Raw genomic sequence first — 20,372 nt, 5'->3', positions numbered from 1 at the left:
TTTGGGGTGCGATATTAGGGGTTATAAGGTGGCGGCTAGATAAAATTTAGGGTTAGGGTTTTCTTGATGCTATATATATTCAAACAGGGAAAAGAAGGCATGGGTTGAAGTCCCGTGTTTCCTTCCAAACTTAATTCATTTTATACACTTTGGTCCCTCCTCCATAAAGAGTTTCCATTATAAGTTCGTAAAAATTACCCTTTAGCCCCTTTCTTCCATAATTCCTTTCATAATAAGTCCTAGTAATTACCAAGCAACCCTTATCTTCATAAATCCTTTCAAATTAAACCCATAATTTACTAAACAGTCCTTAACCTTCAAAATTCTTTACAATTTAATCTGGAAATTACATTTTAACCCCCAACTTCTATAATTGTGCCAGTTAACTCCTCGAAACCAACACCCTCCTATATAATTATTGATTTTAGGGCTACTATACATTCATTTATTTATTCATTTATTTAATAAACGGGGTGTTACAGGATGGCCAACCATGAGAAACCTCTTTGAGGAAGATGGTCTATGTAGGGAAACTAGAGAAAAGCCTCTTAAGTGATGGAATCTAGTTGTAACCAGTGATTAGAATGCTAGAATTCGTACGTGTTTAGTTATATGTGATAGAATGTAAGTTATATTTGACTTATTACTTGAAGTATATGATATTATGTGCTATTATGTGTATTGCATATTTGCATATGATATGTATAACGAGTGAGTGTTGTGATTACTCACTAAGCCTTAGGCTTACAATTGCTATGTAACACTCGTGTTCCCAGGTATTTTCATTTTAGGATTAAAATATAAAAAGGTTGTATTTTTGGTCCTTACGCGGGGCATACTCCATGAGTACGCCTAGTGTAACTCATTATATGGTGGAGAGAATCTTTTGTGTATGCGTAACGTACTCACGCATGTTCCAAACCCTAATTTTTAGGGTTTGATCCCTATTTAAAGGAACTTAATTCCTTGAGGCCTCCCTCATCACCAGCCCCCATTATCCCAAATCACCATTTCAAAACCCTAGCCATATTGTGAGGTTCTTAAAGCTTTTAGTTTGCTATTTTGTGTGTTTGTGGAGAAGGTGATCATTGGAGGAGCTCTTGGAAGTCCATTGCTTGTAGATCCAGATTGTGTTGTTCATCCAACTTCTTTAGAAGGTCAAAACCTCCCAACTTGATGGTTCATTTGCTAGATCTTGTTGGATGGTGAATTCTTATGTGTTTTTGGTCACATAGCTTGGTTCTTGTGAGTATGGGCTACTCCATAGCCCTTGAGTACCCTTTTAGCCATTTATAAGGTTATTAAGTAAAAAAATCAGATATTGAGGGTTATATTCCTCCCATGCATGAATTGTTGGTCATCTTGTGAAGTTATGAACGTAAGGTTTGGTTTTGGGCTCTATTAAGCCATGAAAAAGCATAAATTTGTCAACTTTATGAGTTACGACCTTCCGAAGAGTTAGATCTATGAATTGGATGTTTAGTCTTTAGGTATTAAGTGATTAAAATGGATTTTTTTGCATTAGGTTAGTACAATGGACGTAACCTTGAGGTATGCATGGCGTAACGGGCTTTACCCCTTTTCCTTTTTGGTGGTAACCCAGTACGTTGGGCGTAAGTATGGAGTACACATGGCATACTCTCAGAAGTCCATTTGGGCCATTTTGGGCCTTGGTACATGTTTAGTTGGGTCTAATACGAGAAGGTTAAAATGGTGTTTTACCCTTAGTAAGAGAGAATATGATTGGAACTTTAATTATGGGTTATTACCCTAAATAATAATTTAGGTTGGTTTAGATGAGTTCAATGTGAAGAGCTGTCATAACAACAGCTCGAGTGTGTGATTTGTTTATTATCAGATTGAGGTGAGTCTCCTCATTGTACTTGTGGGTCGAAAGCACCAATGTCGGCCCATTGATTTATGCTTATATGATGCTAGTTGTATGTGTAACTCTTGCATGTATAGTATGTGTTTGTATGTATACCGGGCGGGGCCTAACGCTTAGCGAGGCCTAATGAATATGTTGGGCGGGGCCCATCGCATGCTATTGACAGATCTGTACCATTTTGGGAATTCACTAAGCTTTGTAATTACAGTTTATGTTTATGGTTTTAGGTACTTCTTGTTCAAAGCAGAAGGGGTCGACATGATCGCTTAGTATCCACCCATGCTTTGCATTTATTGATTTTGGATTGTACTCTGATAATTATTTCCTACATTGACATACTCTGATGGTTTTTGAGTTAAATGGTTGATGGTTTTTGTTGATTTAAAAACAAATTTTTAGTTAGTATTTCTAGGATGTTACATGCTACTTTTTGTTTTTAGTTGAACGTATGATTGGGGTATCTGGACATTCTCGGAGGACCATAACATCTAGTTTATCTACTCTATGGCATAATGTGGTTTGTAAAACAAAACTTAGCTTCCACATTTTACTATGATTATGTTGATGTAATGTGAAAAGATAATTTTATGATTTATTAATGGATGTGAATAAAACATATTGGTAAACTTAAACTATGATTTCAAAAAAAAATTATGGCTGATTTTGGGATGTTACAATGTGTTCATAAAGATGTTCATGATTTGTAAGGATGTCAACGGGGGCAAACGGGATGTTGCATCCCCCGTCCCCACCCACGAAATTCACCCATTCACCCGCCCACCCCTCCCCCAAAATTTCCAGCCTCCCCACTCCCGCCCCTGCCCCCAAATTCGTGAATTACCCCCCACTCTCGCCCCCGATTGATTTTGAGATATTTTTTATTGGGCTAAAACAAGTTGTTTTTTGGGCTTAAACAACTATTTTGGGTTAAAAATAGTTATTTATAACATAAGTTTACATGTTAAAAACAAAAATGTTATCACGTGTCAAAAACGTTATACTAACAACTTAAAAACATGATTTTTTGTTAAATTTTGGAAACAATCATTGCTATTATATATATATATATATATATATATATATATATATATATATATATATATAGTGGGCCCCTAGTGGGGGTTCAGAACGAAATTGCCCACCCTTGTCCCCGTCCCTAAAATTAAAAAGGGGGTTAACCTTGCCTCCGTGCCCTCCCCCGCCCCCAATTTTTTTAGCAAATTTCCCTCATACGGGATCGGGCCCCCACGGGTTTGGGGTCCCACGAGTCTTTTTGACATCCTAATGAATTGTGTGTGTGTTTATGAAGAATAAGCTTGAATGGTTGGATATATATATATATATATATATATATATATATATATATATATATATATATATATATATAGAGAGAGAGAGAGAGAGAGAGAGAGAGAGAAAGAGAGAGATGTTTTTTCAAACAACGTAAAAAATATATAATAAATGTAAAACAAAATAAAAAGGATGGAAGAATTTTTTATATGGTCCAAAGACTAATCAGGCAAGAAAATCTTAAATGTTTGTAGACTTTAATGTATTATAGAAAAAAAATGATAAAGTCATGACATTTAGCTAATTAGTAGCTTTCTAATGCAATATATAAAAATTATAAATTTTAATGTTAATAATTAAATAATGAGTTATGAAAATAACTTTTAGTAACTATATATCAATTTAAATATAAAATGTTAATATATATATATATATATATATATATATATATATATATATATATATATATATATATATATATATAGGGTTAGGTTATATTGTATGTTGTAATTATTGTGTGCCAAAATGCACAAATTTGGACCACCGGATGAATAAAATCAACAATCATGCTCTGAGGGTTTATGATATTACAATATGGTAGCATGTATCATATATTTATACAAATTTCATCAAAATGGTATTTTGGTCAATTAACCTATTTTAAAAAAGGAAATTTTCGGATTTTAAGGGATCATTAATTCCCTTATTATTAAAAAAATCTGATTTTTTTTAAATTAATTCTAACTAAATTTCAATATTACTTTTAATAATAACCGATTTTATTCTGTCAGAATGACAAAAAATCAACAATAAACTAGTAAATATATTTGCGGTTTTATTCTTGCATAATATTATTTCATTCAAGATACTTTTAATATTAAACATGGTTAAAGAATTATACAACATATTATCAAGAATAACATTTTCTAAAGAATATATATTTTATTCTTTAAGAATCACTATTTACATTCACCCGTAAAGAAAAAAATATAAACAATTATTACAATCATTCTAAAAAAATTATGACTAATAATGGTTTAAGGATTACATTTATTCTTAAAGATTAAAACTAAAAATGGTTAAAAAGGAAAATACATCAAAATCTAACAAAAACACTACTCTATTCCGAAAGAATATTATCATTCTCCATGTTTTCTTCATTTTCCACATTAATGACAACCTCTTCAAAACCTAAATTCATAAGGAAAACATAATCAACTTTCAAATATTAAAAATTTTAGTGCATTAAATAAAATAAAACAATAAATTCTAATAGAATGTGATGTATATTCAAATAGAATATAACTATAATTTCTACAAACCAGCATTAACAATCATCCCTAAACTTGCAATGTATATTATTCTGAAAGAATGTAATGTTTCATTATTTAGGATGTAATTCCATAAGAATCGAGACCAATCAGAAGAATATAAACAAATTTTATTCCGACATAATTGGTTACGGTAATTCACTGCTTAAGTTGACAAGGAATTCAAGATTCTATTCTGACAAAATTAGAATTCGATAGTCCATTCTAGCCTAATGATCGACACCTTATTGTAAATAAAACATACATTCAGTTTCCCACAATTTCCCACAGAATAAATTAAATCAACACCTTATTGATGATATGCACGTGCAAACAAAGAAAGAAAAAAAAAAGAGATGAGGGTACCTGAATGAAATTATTAGCACATATAGTTGATTGATGGTCTTCAATCAACCAACATCGGTGAGTTATTGGTTCGGTTCGTAGATGAAGGCAAGAAAAAAATATATGAAAATGTTTTGAGATAAGGGTCATCGTTACAGAGGTGCAAAGAAATGGTATTGAAAAAAGGAACAAAATCGATTATTGCAAAATCAGAATCAATTCAAATAAGTTATAAAGAATTCGATTCAAACAGTGCAATAAACGATTTCAGAAAGCGAGGTTCAAAACGATTGCAATAAGCGATTTTTGAAAGGGGGTTCACAAAATCGATTCAAGCCAACTCGCCGAGTCCATGACTCAGAAACACAAAAATCGAATTTTGCAGTTAAGTTTCAGACAATTAAGCAACAATTTAATGAAAACCAAGCTAGGCTCTGATACCACTGATGAGTTTTAGCCATAAGAACTTTCCTATGTGTGCATGCAAAACCCTAATGCTCGGATCTAGGCTTTCTAATTAAACATGCTTTGAATCCAAGACTTCTAATGACTATTTAGGAATAAGAATAATGATAAAACAGATCTAGAATCATACCTTTGAATTCCTTGTTGATCTTGTTGTCTTGGAGCTTCTAGAGTTACAATTGTCACTCCTCTAATGGCTTACAAACACCAAATAGCAAGGAGGATGATTTGGGAGAGAGGAGAGGGGAAGAAATCGGCCAGGGTTTCTATGCTTTAGATGAAGTGCCGATTTCCCTTAGCCATAGGGTCTATTTATATTTGTAGACTCCTTAAGGGTTACAACCTAAACCCTAATTGGATAATCTTCTCTTAAGGCTATCCAAATCCTTTCCTTAGATAAGGAATGGACGATTTGAGCTATCCTTTAGCTTCTAGAATCCGTCCAATTCATATCTATATGGATTTACAGTCTAAAGTTTAACTATCAAACAATTGACAGTTTATACCCTCTTATTTAATTAATTTCTTTAAGTCACCAAATTAATTCCAATTAATTCTATGACTTATATTAATCAAATAACAATATATTATTCTTTATATTATTCTCATAATATATTAATAATATTTACTCTCTCTTAATAAATCATCCTATCAAGGTGCTATGGTGAAGGCAACCCAAAAGGACCATGCACAACCGGGTCAAATACTTGCCTAATATAGTTGCAGTCTTAGACACTATTCCAACAGTCTCCCACTTGGATAAGTCTAGTAACTATATGCACAAGTACAATTCGACTTGCAATCGTAGCTCTCAAAGACGCTGTCAAACTCTGATCTAATCAATCTTGTCCTTTAGATAAGGGATCGTATAGTCCTCTATTAGATATCATGCTGACAATCCTATGGAATGGTTAGTCAAGCATTTAGGTTTCTCGATCTCTGATTTATTCAACATAGAACTTAATCGAACACATCAATTCAGTTCTGACCGGGCCCGGCACATAAGTCAAATCAAATCATCGAGCGGCCGAGATATCGCTTTTACCTTCTTAGATAAAAGTTACAGATAAACTTCGACTTATATGCATTTACTTATTCATTAACCAACTATACACAACAATGCATTTTATAACACCGAGTTACTGATGCGTTTTCGCATTATCAATGTACAATCAATTAACAAATAACAAACCATATATCTAGGTTTTAAGACTATATGATATTATCGTCTTGCGATCACCCTTTTGTATCATATTCCATAAGGTGATTCCAGCAAGCGCGGGTTTGTTCCAATGCTCAAAACTAGTTCATAAGCACTCATGAACGTTGCAGCAACCCTTTGCTATGTCTAACACCATTTAGACAATCTACATTCCAATTCATGACAATCTTCATTCATATCTACTTCCAACATATGAATGATTGTGGACAATTTGAATAATTCGATTATTCCTAATAAACTCAATTATTCTGGAAGTCAAAACATGCAAAGTGAAACAATAGTTAAACAATTAACATAAGATAGTAACATTACTCATAAATAAAACTCCTTTATTTAATCATCAAATGTTAATTACATTTATCTATTACACGTTTCTAACACTATCTAATCTATGCTGATATCATCCTTCAGCCCAATACTCCTAGCATGCTGCAAGTGCTTAACCCTACTCAGTCCCTTCGTAAGCGGATCTGCTGGGTTATCTTCTGATGATATCCTCTTCACTACGAGTTATCCTTCTTCTACACGATGTCTAATGAAGTGATATTTTCTGTCGATATGTCTTGATCTACCATGATCCCTCGGTTCCTTAGTCAAGGCAACCGCTCCTTCATTATCACAGAAAATCTCCATGGGCTCCTTTATGGTAGGTACAACTCCAAGATCACCGATGAAGTTCTTCAGCCATATTGCCTCCTTCGACGCTTCGCTCGCTGCAATGTACTCTGATTCGCACGTTGAATCGGCTACGGTTTCCTGCTTGGAACTCTTCCATGTCACTGCTCCTCTATTCAGGGTAAAGACCCAGCCCGACTGCGAACGGTAGTTGTCCCTGTCAGTCTGAAAACTGGCGTCACTATACCCTCGCACCTTCAAGTCATCACTCCCTCTGAGGACTAAGAACCATTCCTTCGTCCTTCGAAGGTACTTAAGGATATTCTTCACCGCAATCCAATGTGCTCTGCCAGGATTCCCTTGATATCTGCTAACCATGCTCAAAGCGAAGGCTACATCACGGCGAGTACAAGTCATAGCGTACATGATTGAGCCAACTGTGGAAGCGTATGGTACTCGGCTCATTTCTGCTATTTCAGCTTCGGTACTTGGACTGAGTCTTACTCAACTTGGCATTACTTTGTATCGGTAATTCTCCCTTCTTCGAGTTTTCCATACTAAAACGTTTTAGTACTTTCTCTAAGTAAGTATTCTGACTAAGTCCAATTAGTCTCTCACTTCTTTCTCTTACTATCCTTATTCCCAAAATGTAAGAAGCCTCTCCGAGGTCTTTCATAGCGAAGCACTTCCCGAGCCAGGACTTAAACTCCTGCAGATTCGGGATGTCGTTTCCTATGAGTAATATGTCATCGACATATAAAACGAGGAAGCTTACTATACTCCCACTGGCTTTGACATATACACATGATTCATCTTCACTTCGTACAAATCCAAACTCTTTGACTTTCTCATCGAAGCAAAGATTCCATCTGCGAGACGCTTGCTTAAGTCCATAAATGGACTTCTCAAGCTTACACACTCTATTCGGATGCTTCGGATCCACAAACCCCTCTGGCTGAGCCATGTAAACATCCTCAACCAACTTTCTGTTAAGGAAAGCGGTCTTGACATCCATTTGCCAAATCTCATAATCATGAAATGCGGCAATAGCTAGCATCACTCTAATAGATTTAATCTTCGCAACTGGTGAGAAGGTCTCATCATGGTCAACTCCGGGAGTTTGAGTAAATCCCTTCGCAACCAATCGCGCTTTATATGTGTGTACGTTTCCATCCACGTCGGTCTTCTTCTTGAAGATCCATTTGCACCCAACGGTCTTACGTCCGGGCACATAATCAACCAAATTCCAAACTTGGTTATCATGCATGGATTGGATCTCGCTATCCATTGCCTCTTTCCATTTCGCAAACTCCGGGCCTGCCATGGCTTCCTTATAGCTATTAGGTTCATCAAGATTTATTAGTTTACCATCACTAATATACGTGTCCCCTTCGGTAGTAATATGAAAACCATAAAACTGGGGATGAACTCTAACTCTATCGGAACGTCTAAGAGGTAAGGATTCGTCAATCGGTTCAACTGGAGTTTCCTCCTCGGGTTGAGTGCCAACGGTAGAGGTTCCTTCATCTATCGACTCTTAAATCTCTTCAAGCTCGATTTGCCTCCCACTGTCTCCTTGGCCTATGAGTTCTCGCTCTCGGAAAACTCCTCTCCTCGCAACAAAGACAACATTGTCCTTCGATCTATAGAAGAGATATCCAAAGGATGTCTGCGGGTAGCCGATGAAAATACATCGCTCACTTCGAGGTTCGAGCTTGTCGTTAGTATCTCGTCTTACGAAAGCCTCGCAACCCCAAACCTTGATATGTGCCAACGAGGGAGCTTTCCCTGTCCACATTTCGTGAGGTGTTTTGGCAACCTTCTTAGTAGGGACTCGGTTAAGGATATGGGCGGCAGTCTCTAAGGCATACCCCCAAAAAGAGATAGGTAGTGAAGCACGACTCATCATAGAGCGAACCATATCCAATAAAGTTCGATTACGCCTTTCTGCCACACCATTCAACTACGGTGTCCTAGGAGGCGTCAATTGCGAAACTATTCCACACTCCTTGAGATAATCGTGGAATTCAAGACTTAGGTACTCTCCTTCTCGATCGGATCGAAGCATCTTGATTTTCCTGCCCAATTGATTCTCCATTTCATTCTTGAACTCTTTGAACTTTTCAAAAGTTTCTGAGTTTTGCTTGATTAAATAGATATACCCATATCTACTATAATCGTCGATAAAAGTCACGTAGAAGCGGCTCCCATCCTTCGTGGTTGATCTAAACGGTCCACATACATCGGTATGTATTAAGTCCAATAGACCTTCACCCCTTTCACACGTACTCGTGAAGGGTGACTTGGTCATCTTTCCAAGTAAACAAGACTCGCATGTGTCATCTTCCCTAAGGTCGAATGACTCCAACACTCCATCCTTTTGGAGTTGGGCTATGCGTTTCTTGTTGACATGTCCAAGACGACAATGCCACAAGGATGCTTTATCCATACTAGTGGAAGAATCTATGTTCAAAACATCATTTCCTAAGTTATCAACAATCATAACAGTTTCATAAATTCCATTACATGGTATAGCTTCAAAGTAAAAGACACCATTTAGATAAGCCAAAATAGAACCATTCTCATTATTGAAAGAAAATCTAAAACCTTGTCTATATAAACCATGAAATGAAATGATGTTTCTAGCCATTTCTGGCGAATAGCAACAATTGTTCAAATCTAAACACAAATTATTCCTAAGCACTAAAGAATACACTCCAATCTTGGTCACAGGCGACGATCTTCTGTTCCCCATGATTAGATTGATTCTTCCTTGCTCCACATCCTTACTTCTTCTTAGTCCCTGCACATTAGAACAAATGTGGTAACCACAACCGGTATCAAGAACCCAAGAAATAGCATGATTAGAATCGTTAGATTTAATTGTGTATATACCTGTGAAAGATGGCTTGATCTTTCCTTCCTTGATGGCTTGCAGGTACTCTGGACAGCTTCTCTTCCAATGTCCTATCTTGTGGCAGTGGTGGCACTCTGCCTCCTTAGGGTTAGGGCTTAGCGGGATCAACTTTGGTCCCACTAGAAGAGGCACCATCTCGGGCTTTAACCTTGCGATAGTTCTTAGATGAAGCCTTCCTCTTCTTTCCCTTTCCTTGACCAATAGCCAAGACAGGAGCAGCGGGTGGATTGGGAGTTGGTGCAATAGACTTGTCTTTGAAGTTGCTCTCAGCGACCCTCAAGAGACCTTGGAGTTTGCTTAGGGTGACCTCCTCTTTGTTCATGTGGTAGGTCATCCTAAATTGATTGTACATCGGAGGCAAAGAGTGAAGCACCATGTCGATTGTCAAGTCTTCCCCAAAGTCAACATTTAACTTGCGAAGGCGGTCGACATACCTTTGCATCTTTTGCAGGTGCGCGGTAAGAGATTCTCCATTACCCATCTTAGCGGAAATCATGTTAGTGAAAATCTCATAACGCTCTTGTCTCGCGTTCTGGTGGTATCTCTCCAATAAGTCTTGATGCATCTCGTACGGGTACATGTCCTCGTAGGACTTTTGGAATTCGGAGTTCATGGTGGCTATCATGATGCAATGTACCTTCGTTGCATCTCGCTCATGAGTTTCAAAAGCGGTAATTTCAGCCGAAGTAACGATTTCAGGGTTGATCTTCTCGAGCTTCTCATTGAGGACATACTCCTTATCCTCATAGCGAGCAATGGTGCGAATGTATCTTATCCATTCGCTAAAGTTCGTTCCATCGAAGGTGACCTTTTGGCAAAGGCTCATCAACGTGAAAGAACTAGCAACAACGTTGTTAGCGTTCAACATCTACAAATAGAAAAGGACAAAGATAGATTAGAATAAGAATCCCTAATTATCACCCAATAAGAAAAACTAGGGCTAGGATCCAACAATAACATTTACATACTAGAAAAGGGATGCCGTAATCTAACATGCAAATAAATTGAAGGTAAGTGAATGACGATTCACTAATTCTCCACCACAAAACCTAACTATTAGACCTAAATGTATTGAAAATTCCTAGGTTCGGATGAGATTCATTGAAACTATTCAATGGCATGTTTAAATCTCGATATGCCCCTCTTGTTTGTGACTGGGATACCGAGGATCACAAAGCGGGTGTGAATTACCATGCAAATTCACATGGTGCCTTCATTGTAACGATCACCTATTCGATGTGCCGGTAAACCACACACGCTCCATCGAACTATGATAAACAATGAATCACCCTTTGCCACCTTTGCTTAGAACCAATTAGTGTGCCGGTAAACCACACACGCTTCACTAACTTCTTAGCAAGGGTGCAAAGTGTAATTTCATGGGATTGCATCAATTCACTTTTCCTAAGATTGGGAAATTTTAAAATATGTGTAGTTACTTTGTATTACTTATTATACTTTTAATGAGAGGATGAGGTTGCCCTATCCTACCCGTTCGGCTAACGACCCTCCACCGATCAAGCAAGCGGTGGGTGTGAGTATACACCCATTAAGCGCCATTTTATAGGCCGCAACCTTATACCCACCTTATAGATCGGCTTCGTGAATGAGGCCTACTAACGGTAAGACTAGCATTTAGTTATACATATATATATATATATATATATATATATATATATATATATATATTATTTTAGTAATATCATATTAGTATAGGGTTGTATTTTAAACCTTTTAAAAATCTAGGGTTTGAAATTTAAGTTGTCTAAATTAAAACCTTTTAATCACAAAATATAAATTTCAAAACTTGAGGACAAGTTTTAAACATTTAAAACATGGAGGATCAAATAACAAATAATTTCAATTAAGAATTAATTTCCTAATTATCTATATTTGATTTATTTAAGATTTCTTTCAAGATAATTACCAAAATAATCAAAATAATTAATTAATTATCATAAAAGGAAATTAAATATTTTATTAGTTGATAAATATCTTTAATTAGATCAAGATTATAGTCATATATATCAAAAAATCGGATTAGGGTTGATCTAATATGATTAAGGTAAGTTTCCATAAGATAATCATGAAGAAATCCCGAATCTGGCCATTCCTGACGCTTGGACTCGCCGAGTGCACAAAGGGACTCGCCGAGTCAAGCCAACTCGCCGAGTCCATGACTCAGAAACACAAAAATCGAATTTTGCAGTTAAGTTTCAGACAATTAAGCAACAATTTAATGAAAACCAAGCTAGGCTCTGATACCACTGATGGGTTTTAGCCATAAGAACTTTCCTATATGCGCATGCAAAACCCTAATGCTCGGATCTAGGCTTTCTAATTAAACATGCTTTGAATCCAAGACTTCTAATGACTATTTAGGAATAAGAATAATGATAAAACAGATCTAGAATCATACCTTTGAATTCCTTGTTGATCTTGTTGTCTTGGAGCTTCTAGAGTTACAATTGTCACTCCTCTAATGGCTTACAAACACCAAATAGTAAAGAGGATGATTTGGGAGAGAGGAGAGGGGAGGAAATCGGCCAGGGTTTCTATGCTTTAGATGAAGTGCCGATTTCCCTTAGCCATAGGGTCTATTTATACTTGTAGACTCCTTAAGGGTTACAACCTAAACCCTAATTGGATAATCTTCTCTTAAGGCTATCCAAATCCTTTCCTTAGATAAGCAATGGACGATTTGAGCTATCCTTTAGCTTCTAGAATCCGTCCAATTCATATCTATATGGATTTACAGTCTAAAGTTTAACTATCAAACAATTGACAGTTTATACCCTCTTATTTAATTAATTTCTTTAAGTCACCAAATTAATTCCAATTAATTCTATGACTTATATTAATCAAATAACAATATATTATTCTTTATATTATTCTCATAATATATTAATAATATTTACTCTCTCTTAATAAATCATCCTATCAAGTTGCTATGGTGAAGGCAACCCAAAAGGACCATGCACAACCGGGTCAAATACTTGCCTAATATAGTTTAGAATAAGTAATTACATTCATTCTTAAAGAATACAACTATGAACATAAACTAAATTCATTCTTGAAATCTCTTGAAAAAAAAAATATCGGCATTCTTGAAAGAATCCTCATTCACTTTCTTGTTTCGTTTCTAGATGTCTTGTGTATGTTTTCCTCTAAGCCAATTCAAAATATGCTAGCATTCTATGAGATTGAAATTTTGTGACATTGACATTCTGTCAGAATTGTATTGCATGAGAATGATTTTATACAAGGAACCTTTCCCATCAGGTCTTCAAGCCATTCTTCGAGCCATTTCTATCACAAATTCATTGCCAAATACTTTGTCGTGATACACTTGTAACAACTGCACATTAACATATAATTAATTAACTACAATTCTATCAGAATAAAACAATAATATTCTTATATAATAAATTATTCTTTCAGAATGGAAATACTATAAAAAGGTAAACAAGGTCAAAGCTATGATCAGCCCATAGGTCTGTTTGCTTCAACATCATAAACATAAGAAAAAGTATGTTTGCTTCAACATCAAATCTATGATCAGGATAGATGTTTGCTTCAACATCATAAACATAGATTGAATCATCAATACTTCCAGCTACAAGTTCTCTGCCATCAAAGAATGACGTCTCTGAATTTCTGAAAAAATTAAAAAATTACAAAAACCCAACTCAAAAAACTTAACCAAAGATCAATAAAGTTCATGTAAACTTACCAGCATCTCCTCATTAACTGGTGATTCCATCACTAACCATGAATACAATTTGAGACTGTCATATTTCTCTTTGGCATTTCATCAAACACTTTAAGGGCGCTCCCTAAATCACCACAGTTTCTATGAAACATGAATGAAAAAAAAATCCATTTCAGTACCATCAATATCAAATGAGTTACACATCCCTCCTGTGTTCGGTATCCATACGATCAGAGGAAAAAAAAGGATAAATGGTTCTGTGGCTTCGGTTTTGATTGAAAATGGTAAAAAAAATCATCAAAAAATGTTAAGGAGGTACTTACAACCGATCAAGGTGGTGGTTGGCAGTGGTGGTTCGCTGTTTGAAGCAGCGACAATCGATGAAAGTGGTGTTTGGCGGTGGCGGCTGGCTGTTTGAAGCTACGATGGTGGAGAAGACAGGTGAAACTATGAAGTCGATTTCTTTTTCTTTTGTAGGTGAATAATACGTGAGATAAAAGAGAGAGATTATGTAAAACCTAATTATTTTGTTTCCTTAATTAAAGAGATTTAATTAAATGACCACATTAATTGAATGTGTTAAAAAACCAAAAATACCCTTATTCATTTAATAACTTGCTAAATTGTGATTGATGCATTTAGGAACACAATATTTGTTAGAAACATTTGAACCTAACTATCTCTCTCACTCTCTCTCTCTCTCTATATATATATATATATATATATATATATATATATATATATATATATATATATATAGGGTTAGGTTATTTTGTTTTCACTATCTATTGTGTGCATGTATGATTGATTCTGGACCAATCATTTTAGTTATTTTAAGAAAGTAATTAATGCATATTACATGTTGAAGATATAATGAATATTAATTACATCTTCAACATTTAATATACATTAATTACTTTTTTAAAATAACTAAAATGAGTGGTCCAGAATTTGTCATACATGCACACAATAGATAGTGAAAACATTTGAACCTATATATATATATATATATATATATATATATATATATATATATATATATATATATATATATATATATAAACCAAAATCATGAAAAGTTAACCAAAAACCAAACCAAATAAGGTACTCTTTATTCGGTTGACTAAAGTAAATTAACCAAATAATCGAATAACTCGAAGCAAATAAACTAAACATCATTTGGTTAAATTAGATTCAGTTATTCGGTTTTGATTTTTTATCACACCCCTACATAAAATAGTGTCTATGACAAACATTATTGTATAATCCGCAAGAGAGATAGAATTGCAAGTTGAAACAAAGTGTGGCTAACCTTGGGTTTTTTCTTTTTATACAGAGGAATTGGTTTGGAGTGGACTATTGAACTCTTAAAAATATTTTGAATTTTTATTATTGGACTACAAAAGCTATATACTTTTAATTTATTTATATTATTATCTTATGAAAAAAATATCATTATTGTTGTCTTATTTATCTTATAAAAAACTAAGTTTGAAAGTTAATAATAATAATAATAATATAATGATTAAATAATAAATTTGATAATAGTAATATAATATTTAAATAATAAAGTTAATGAAATGAGTAGGTTGTAATAAAATAATAGATAAAAGTTAGTCAATTGATAATGATGAAATAATAAAGTATAAAGTGTAGTTTAATAAATTATGGACTAAGGTCTAAAAATATTAGAGTAGAACGAAATATAATAACATCCTTAAAAAAATATGATTTATTCTTACTCTTAGCAAAAAAAAAAGAAATAGAAAAAATAAGAGATAGGGAAAGAAAAAAAATTCTGAAGGAAAGTTTTGTTCCTTTCTTTAGAAATCTTTCTAAATTGGAAAGAAAATTAAGAAGGAAAGTCCGGAACTCCTTTAATAGAAATCATTTCATTTTTTCCTATTTTTTTTCCATTTTTCTTCTTTAATAAACTTCGGAACATTATTTTTTTGTTCACATATTGACAACTTCTTCTTTTGTGTACATAATAAAGCAACTAACTTGTTTTAACTGTTTAGGAGGGTAACTACCTCTTATCCGTGTTCACATATAGACAACTTCTTATTTTTTGTACATAAGAAAGCAACTAACTTGTTTTAACTGTGTAACATCCCAAAAATCATGACCAAAAATTTCGTTTTTAATTTAATACTAAAACCATAATTGTCAAACCATTAATTTAAGACTCCGGCATCGTGCCCCACCCGGCATCAGGGCCCACCTAACATCGAGCCCCACTCGGTATATAGATCTGTCTCTCTTAGGCCCTGCCTGTCTCCGGGCCTCTCCCGTTAAGCACATACAATCATATAACATGCTAACACATAAAGAAGCATACTTTACTGTATCCCTGTCCTAAGAAACATACTCTGCTAATAATGAGATACAGAACTTTGTTTGTACTCAGCTAGTTCCAGCTAGGGCTTCAGCAGTGCAAGGTGAGTCTCCCACTGTGTGAATGGGTCTAAGGCCACAATGCCAGCCCATGTAGTCTATGAGTAGGAAGACCCGGGGGTTAGCCCTAGACATTGTATGCTAGTATGTTATTCCAGAACAAGGTCCGATGTCGGGCGGGTGCCCGAGGAATGTTTGCATGTTAGATTATACTTGTTGTTTGTGCGATACTTGTATGTGCTTGGTAGGGAGGTGAGTGTAGGAGAGGTCCTGTATCTCATCACTAGCTGAGTATGAACGATGTTCCGTATCTCATTATTAGCAGAGTATGTTTCTTAGGACATGGATACAGTAGAGTATGTTTCTTTATGTGTTAGCATGTTATATGATTGTATGTGTTTAGCAGGCGGGGCCCGGAGACAGGTGGAGCCTAAGAGAGACAGATATGTATACCGAGTGGGGCACGATGCCGGGCGGGGCCTGGTACCGGAGTATTAAATTAATGGTTTGACAATTATGGTTTTAGTATTAAATTAAAAACGAAATTTTTGGTTATGATTTCTGGGATGTTACACAGTTAAAACAAGTTAGTTGATTTCTTATGTACAAAAAAATAAGAAGTTGCCAATATGTGAACACGAATAAGAGGTAGTTACCCTCCTATGTCATTTTCCCTTTAAGTTACCGGTTAAAATAGGTATTAGCCGGTAATATTGGTGTAAGTTAAACAGTTAAAACAAGTTAGTTACTTTATTATGTACAAAAAAAAAAAAAAAAGTTGCAAAGTGAACACGGATAAAAGGTAATTATCTTCCTAAGTCATTTTCCCCTAGTTAAATTGAACTAGGAACAAGGTGTTAAAGAAATTTAAAGAAATGTTTTCCGTTTGAATAGTACACACTCGAGTTTGGGAGCTCATAACAATTTGTATCTAATCACTTAGCTACCTTTATCTAATATATATTAGAAGACGTAAGTGAATAAATCTTAAGCATATTTTTGGTTTTAGAAATTATGGACTACATCTGGTTATCTTAATAAGGAGGTGAGTTTTTATATTTTTTCTTTTGTAAATTTAGTGCTGTTTGTAAATACTTTGTAAAAATAAGATTGTTTATTTATTTTTATTTTTTTTTGTAAAAATATGATTTTTTTTTTAAAGAAGAAAAATGGCCGCACCAAGCATGTTTTGGAAATCAAATCTTTGGCACTTGAATAACTTAACTTGCACTTGATTACGTTTGTGTTTGTGGCTATATTAATAAAATGAGAGCTAATAAAAAGTTTAACAGATTAAGTGAACAAACTTAGAAGCAAACAATCTAACAAGTTGTACTATTTCTTTTTGCCGGTATGTTTCTATTGGGATTTGGGAATAATAAACATGGAGATGGTCCCAATTTACTTTTGGATCTTAACAGGTTTCCATGCATCCCCAAGGACCCCATTGCAGTTTTCCATTCTACTCTTCCATCCCAAGAACATCTCACGCCATCTTTTTTGGAGTACCCAATTCATTGAAAACAACCATCTTTCCGGAAATACTAATTAAACAAGAAGTCACAAGTTGGTTATACATATTAATATCCAATGATCCTACAAATAGTAAATCGCCTATTTTAAGTTCTTATTACCTCCATTCTTCTGTAAGAATGGTGATGATAACAATGGTGATTTTGCTGGTAAACGCCGCTTGTGTGGTGGCAATCCAGTGCCCAGATTGCGGGAAGACTCCAGTCCCATATCCCCTCAGTACAACACCAACATGTGGCCACCAATCATACAAAATTCGATGTGAAATGGGTGTCTTAAAGTTTGATACAATCAATAACACTTACCCGATCATATCAATCTCCCCGAAAAACCAACGCCTGCTGATCAGACAATCTCATTTACTACCAAATACCTGCGTCATGGCCGATTTTGTCACCCAAGGGATTCAGCTCGACACTTCTTTACCCTTCACCATCGGCCTCACCAACACGGTGTTCTTCTTCAACTGTACGGATGCAATGGGTACTGTTATATTAGATTGCACACCGACAAACATTTGCCAAGCTTACCAGAACTTCTCACCTCAGATGTCCATGTGCCGGAGAGCTCCGCCTTGTTGTTCCTTCAGAAAAGGAAGCTCAACGAGCCTGTTTTCCATTCCGCTTAATATGGAAAAATGCAAGGCTTATTCAAGCTTCGTGAATCTAAACATCTCGATGCCAGTTAGCAAGTGGCCGGATCCTAGCGTGGAGTTGATGTGGGCGCCACCACCGGAGCCACCATGTTCGTCGGAGGGGCATTGTGACTCCACCTCTACTTGTAAGGACGCCCATGACGGCAATGGCACACGAAGGTGTTTCTGTAAACCTAAATTTCGTTGGAACGCAAACTCCGGCCAGTGTGCTAAAGGTAATATTAATTAATAATCTTTTTCTATCGGAAAACATATATATTAACTTTGGATCAATTTGTTGCAGATCGCAAAAAGGTCAGAGCAAAACGGAACCTACTTCTTGCGACTGCAATTTGCAGCGGTGTGACGATATTTGTAACAATTATATTTGCAATTTCAGTGTTCATCCGCAGACAAAAAATCAAAATCGCACGACAACGACTTGCTCGTGAGCGCCAAGAGATTGTAAGGCCGAGTGGCGGTGGAAAATCATCCAAGATTTTCTCCAGTAAAGAGATCAAGAAGGCGACAAACAACTTCTCCCCCACCGGTCTTCTAGGTGCCGGAGGTTTTGGTGAAGTGTACAAAGGGGTGTTGGACGACGGCACGCCGGTGGCTGTAAAATGTGCAAAACTCGGGAACACCAAAAGCATCGATCAAGTCCTGAATGAGGTTCGAATCTTATGTCAAGTCAACCATAAGAACCTGGTACACCTTCTCGGTTGTTGTGTAGAACTTAAACAACCATTTTTAGTATACGAATATATTACAAATGGAAGTCTTCATGACCACTTACATGATCGAAATAAACATCCTTTAACATGGAGTCAACGGTTAGCCATTGCTCATGACACTGCAGAAGGGCTTGCATATCTTCATTTTTCTGCATCTCCCCCGATCTACCATCGTGATATAAAATCTAGTAATATTTTGCTAGATGAACGGATGAGAGCAAAGGTTGCCGATTTTGGTTTGTCAAGACTAGCTCAATCGGATATGACACATGTAACGACTTGTGCCCAAGGTACATTGGGATATCTGGACCCAGATTATTATTGGAATTATCAGTTAACTGATAAGAGTGATGTGTATAGTTTTGGAGTATTATTGTTGGAAATATTGACATGTCAAAGAGCAATTGACTTTGGTCGACCGACAGATGATGTAAACTTGGTTGCATATGTTAAAAGAATCGTGAACGAGGAAAGATTGGTGGATGTTATTGACCCGTCTCTCAAGATACATGCGACAACATTGGAGATAGATGCTATGAAAGCGTTAGGGTTTCTTGCAATCAGTTGCTTGGAGGAACGAAGAGAAAACCGACCTTCTATGAAGGAAGCATCCGAAGAGATAGAATATATCATGGGTATTGTAGCGACCACATCGGATCATCATGGTAGGGACATTTAAGTCTCATCATGTTATTGTCAGTTGTACATTATGTATCAAAAGTCATATTATGTGCATAAGATTTGTATGTTACACACACATATTTTATGTTTTAGGGAAGATGAACATTATTTGATAACATTCAATATTTCATAAAAAATTTGTTGTGGTAGATGAGAATTAAGCACATGGACATAATATCATCGACCATTATATAGTTAAATTTATATAATAAAGTCAATAAAATGAAATCATACAACTACTTGGTATAACTCCAAATATCCTTTTGGATCTAATTCGAAAATGAAAGCATATACACTTTTCAAACTTTTCAAACATGGTGGCTAAATCAACTTTTGATATCATGCTCATGGTTGCACTAATTCTAATGCATATTAGTTGTGGCACCTTGGTTACTTGTTGCCTTGACTATAACTTCACACAAGTTTAATACCCCCTTAGTAATGACATAACAAGTTTTTAATTGTAACATCCGGTCCTTGCAGGTTAATCCCTTTCTTTGATTATCAATTTTAAGTGTGGAGTTTTGATCTACACATGTCGTAGATAGCCTTCTACGTGTTACGTAGATGGAAAACTAGGAGGCGGGGTTTATTGACTTACGCAAGGTGTAAGTCTGAATACGCAACGC

The 20,372-nt window shown here is 35.5% G+C and overlaps 1 protein-coding gene across 1 annotated transcript; it reads left to right on the top strand.

Moving 5' to 3' along the window:
* Positions 1 to 17,469: 17,469 nt before the first annotated feature.
* LOC145090793 (wall-associated receptor kinase-like 20) lies at positions 17,470 to 19,834 on the top strand. The gene is made up of 2 exons (XM_079028864.1): positions 17,470 to 18,564; positions 18,633 to 19,834. Exons 1-2 carry the CDS (start codon positions 17,589 to 17,591, stop codon positions 19,739 to 19,741), a joined length of 2,085 nt encoding a protein of 694 aa, XP_078884990.1. The 5' UTR covers positions 17,470 to 17,588; the 3' UTR covers positions 19,742 to 19,834.
* The last annotated feature ends 538 nt before the right edge of the window (positions 19,835 to 20,372 follow it).

The sequence above is a fragment of the Lactuca serriola genome, chromosome 2 (genome assembly GCF_051521515.1).
Source record: "Lactuca serriola cultivar US96UC23 chromosome 2, Lser_US96UC23_V15, whole genome shotgun sequence".
Lineage (NCBI taxonomy): Eukaryota > Viridiplantae > Streptophyta > Magnoliopsida > Asterales > Asteraceae > Lactuca > Lactuca serriola.
The sequence above is the reverse complement of the archived record's forward strand: the minus strand, read 5'-3'. Positions and strand labels throughout refer to the sequence as shown.

What these genes read in the sequence shown, in the direction of transcription:
- LOC145090793 (XM_079028864.1), top strand. Translation starts at nt 17,589, where the DNA reads ATGCATCCCCAAGGACCCCATTGCAGTTTTCCATTCTACTCTTCCATC. An exon ending in CTCCGGCCAGTGTGCTAAAG is followed by an intron (nt 18,565 to 18,632) that starts GTAATATTAATT and finishes AATTTGTTGCAG; the next exon opens with ATCGCAAAAAGGTCAGAGCA.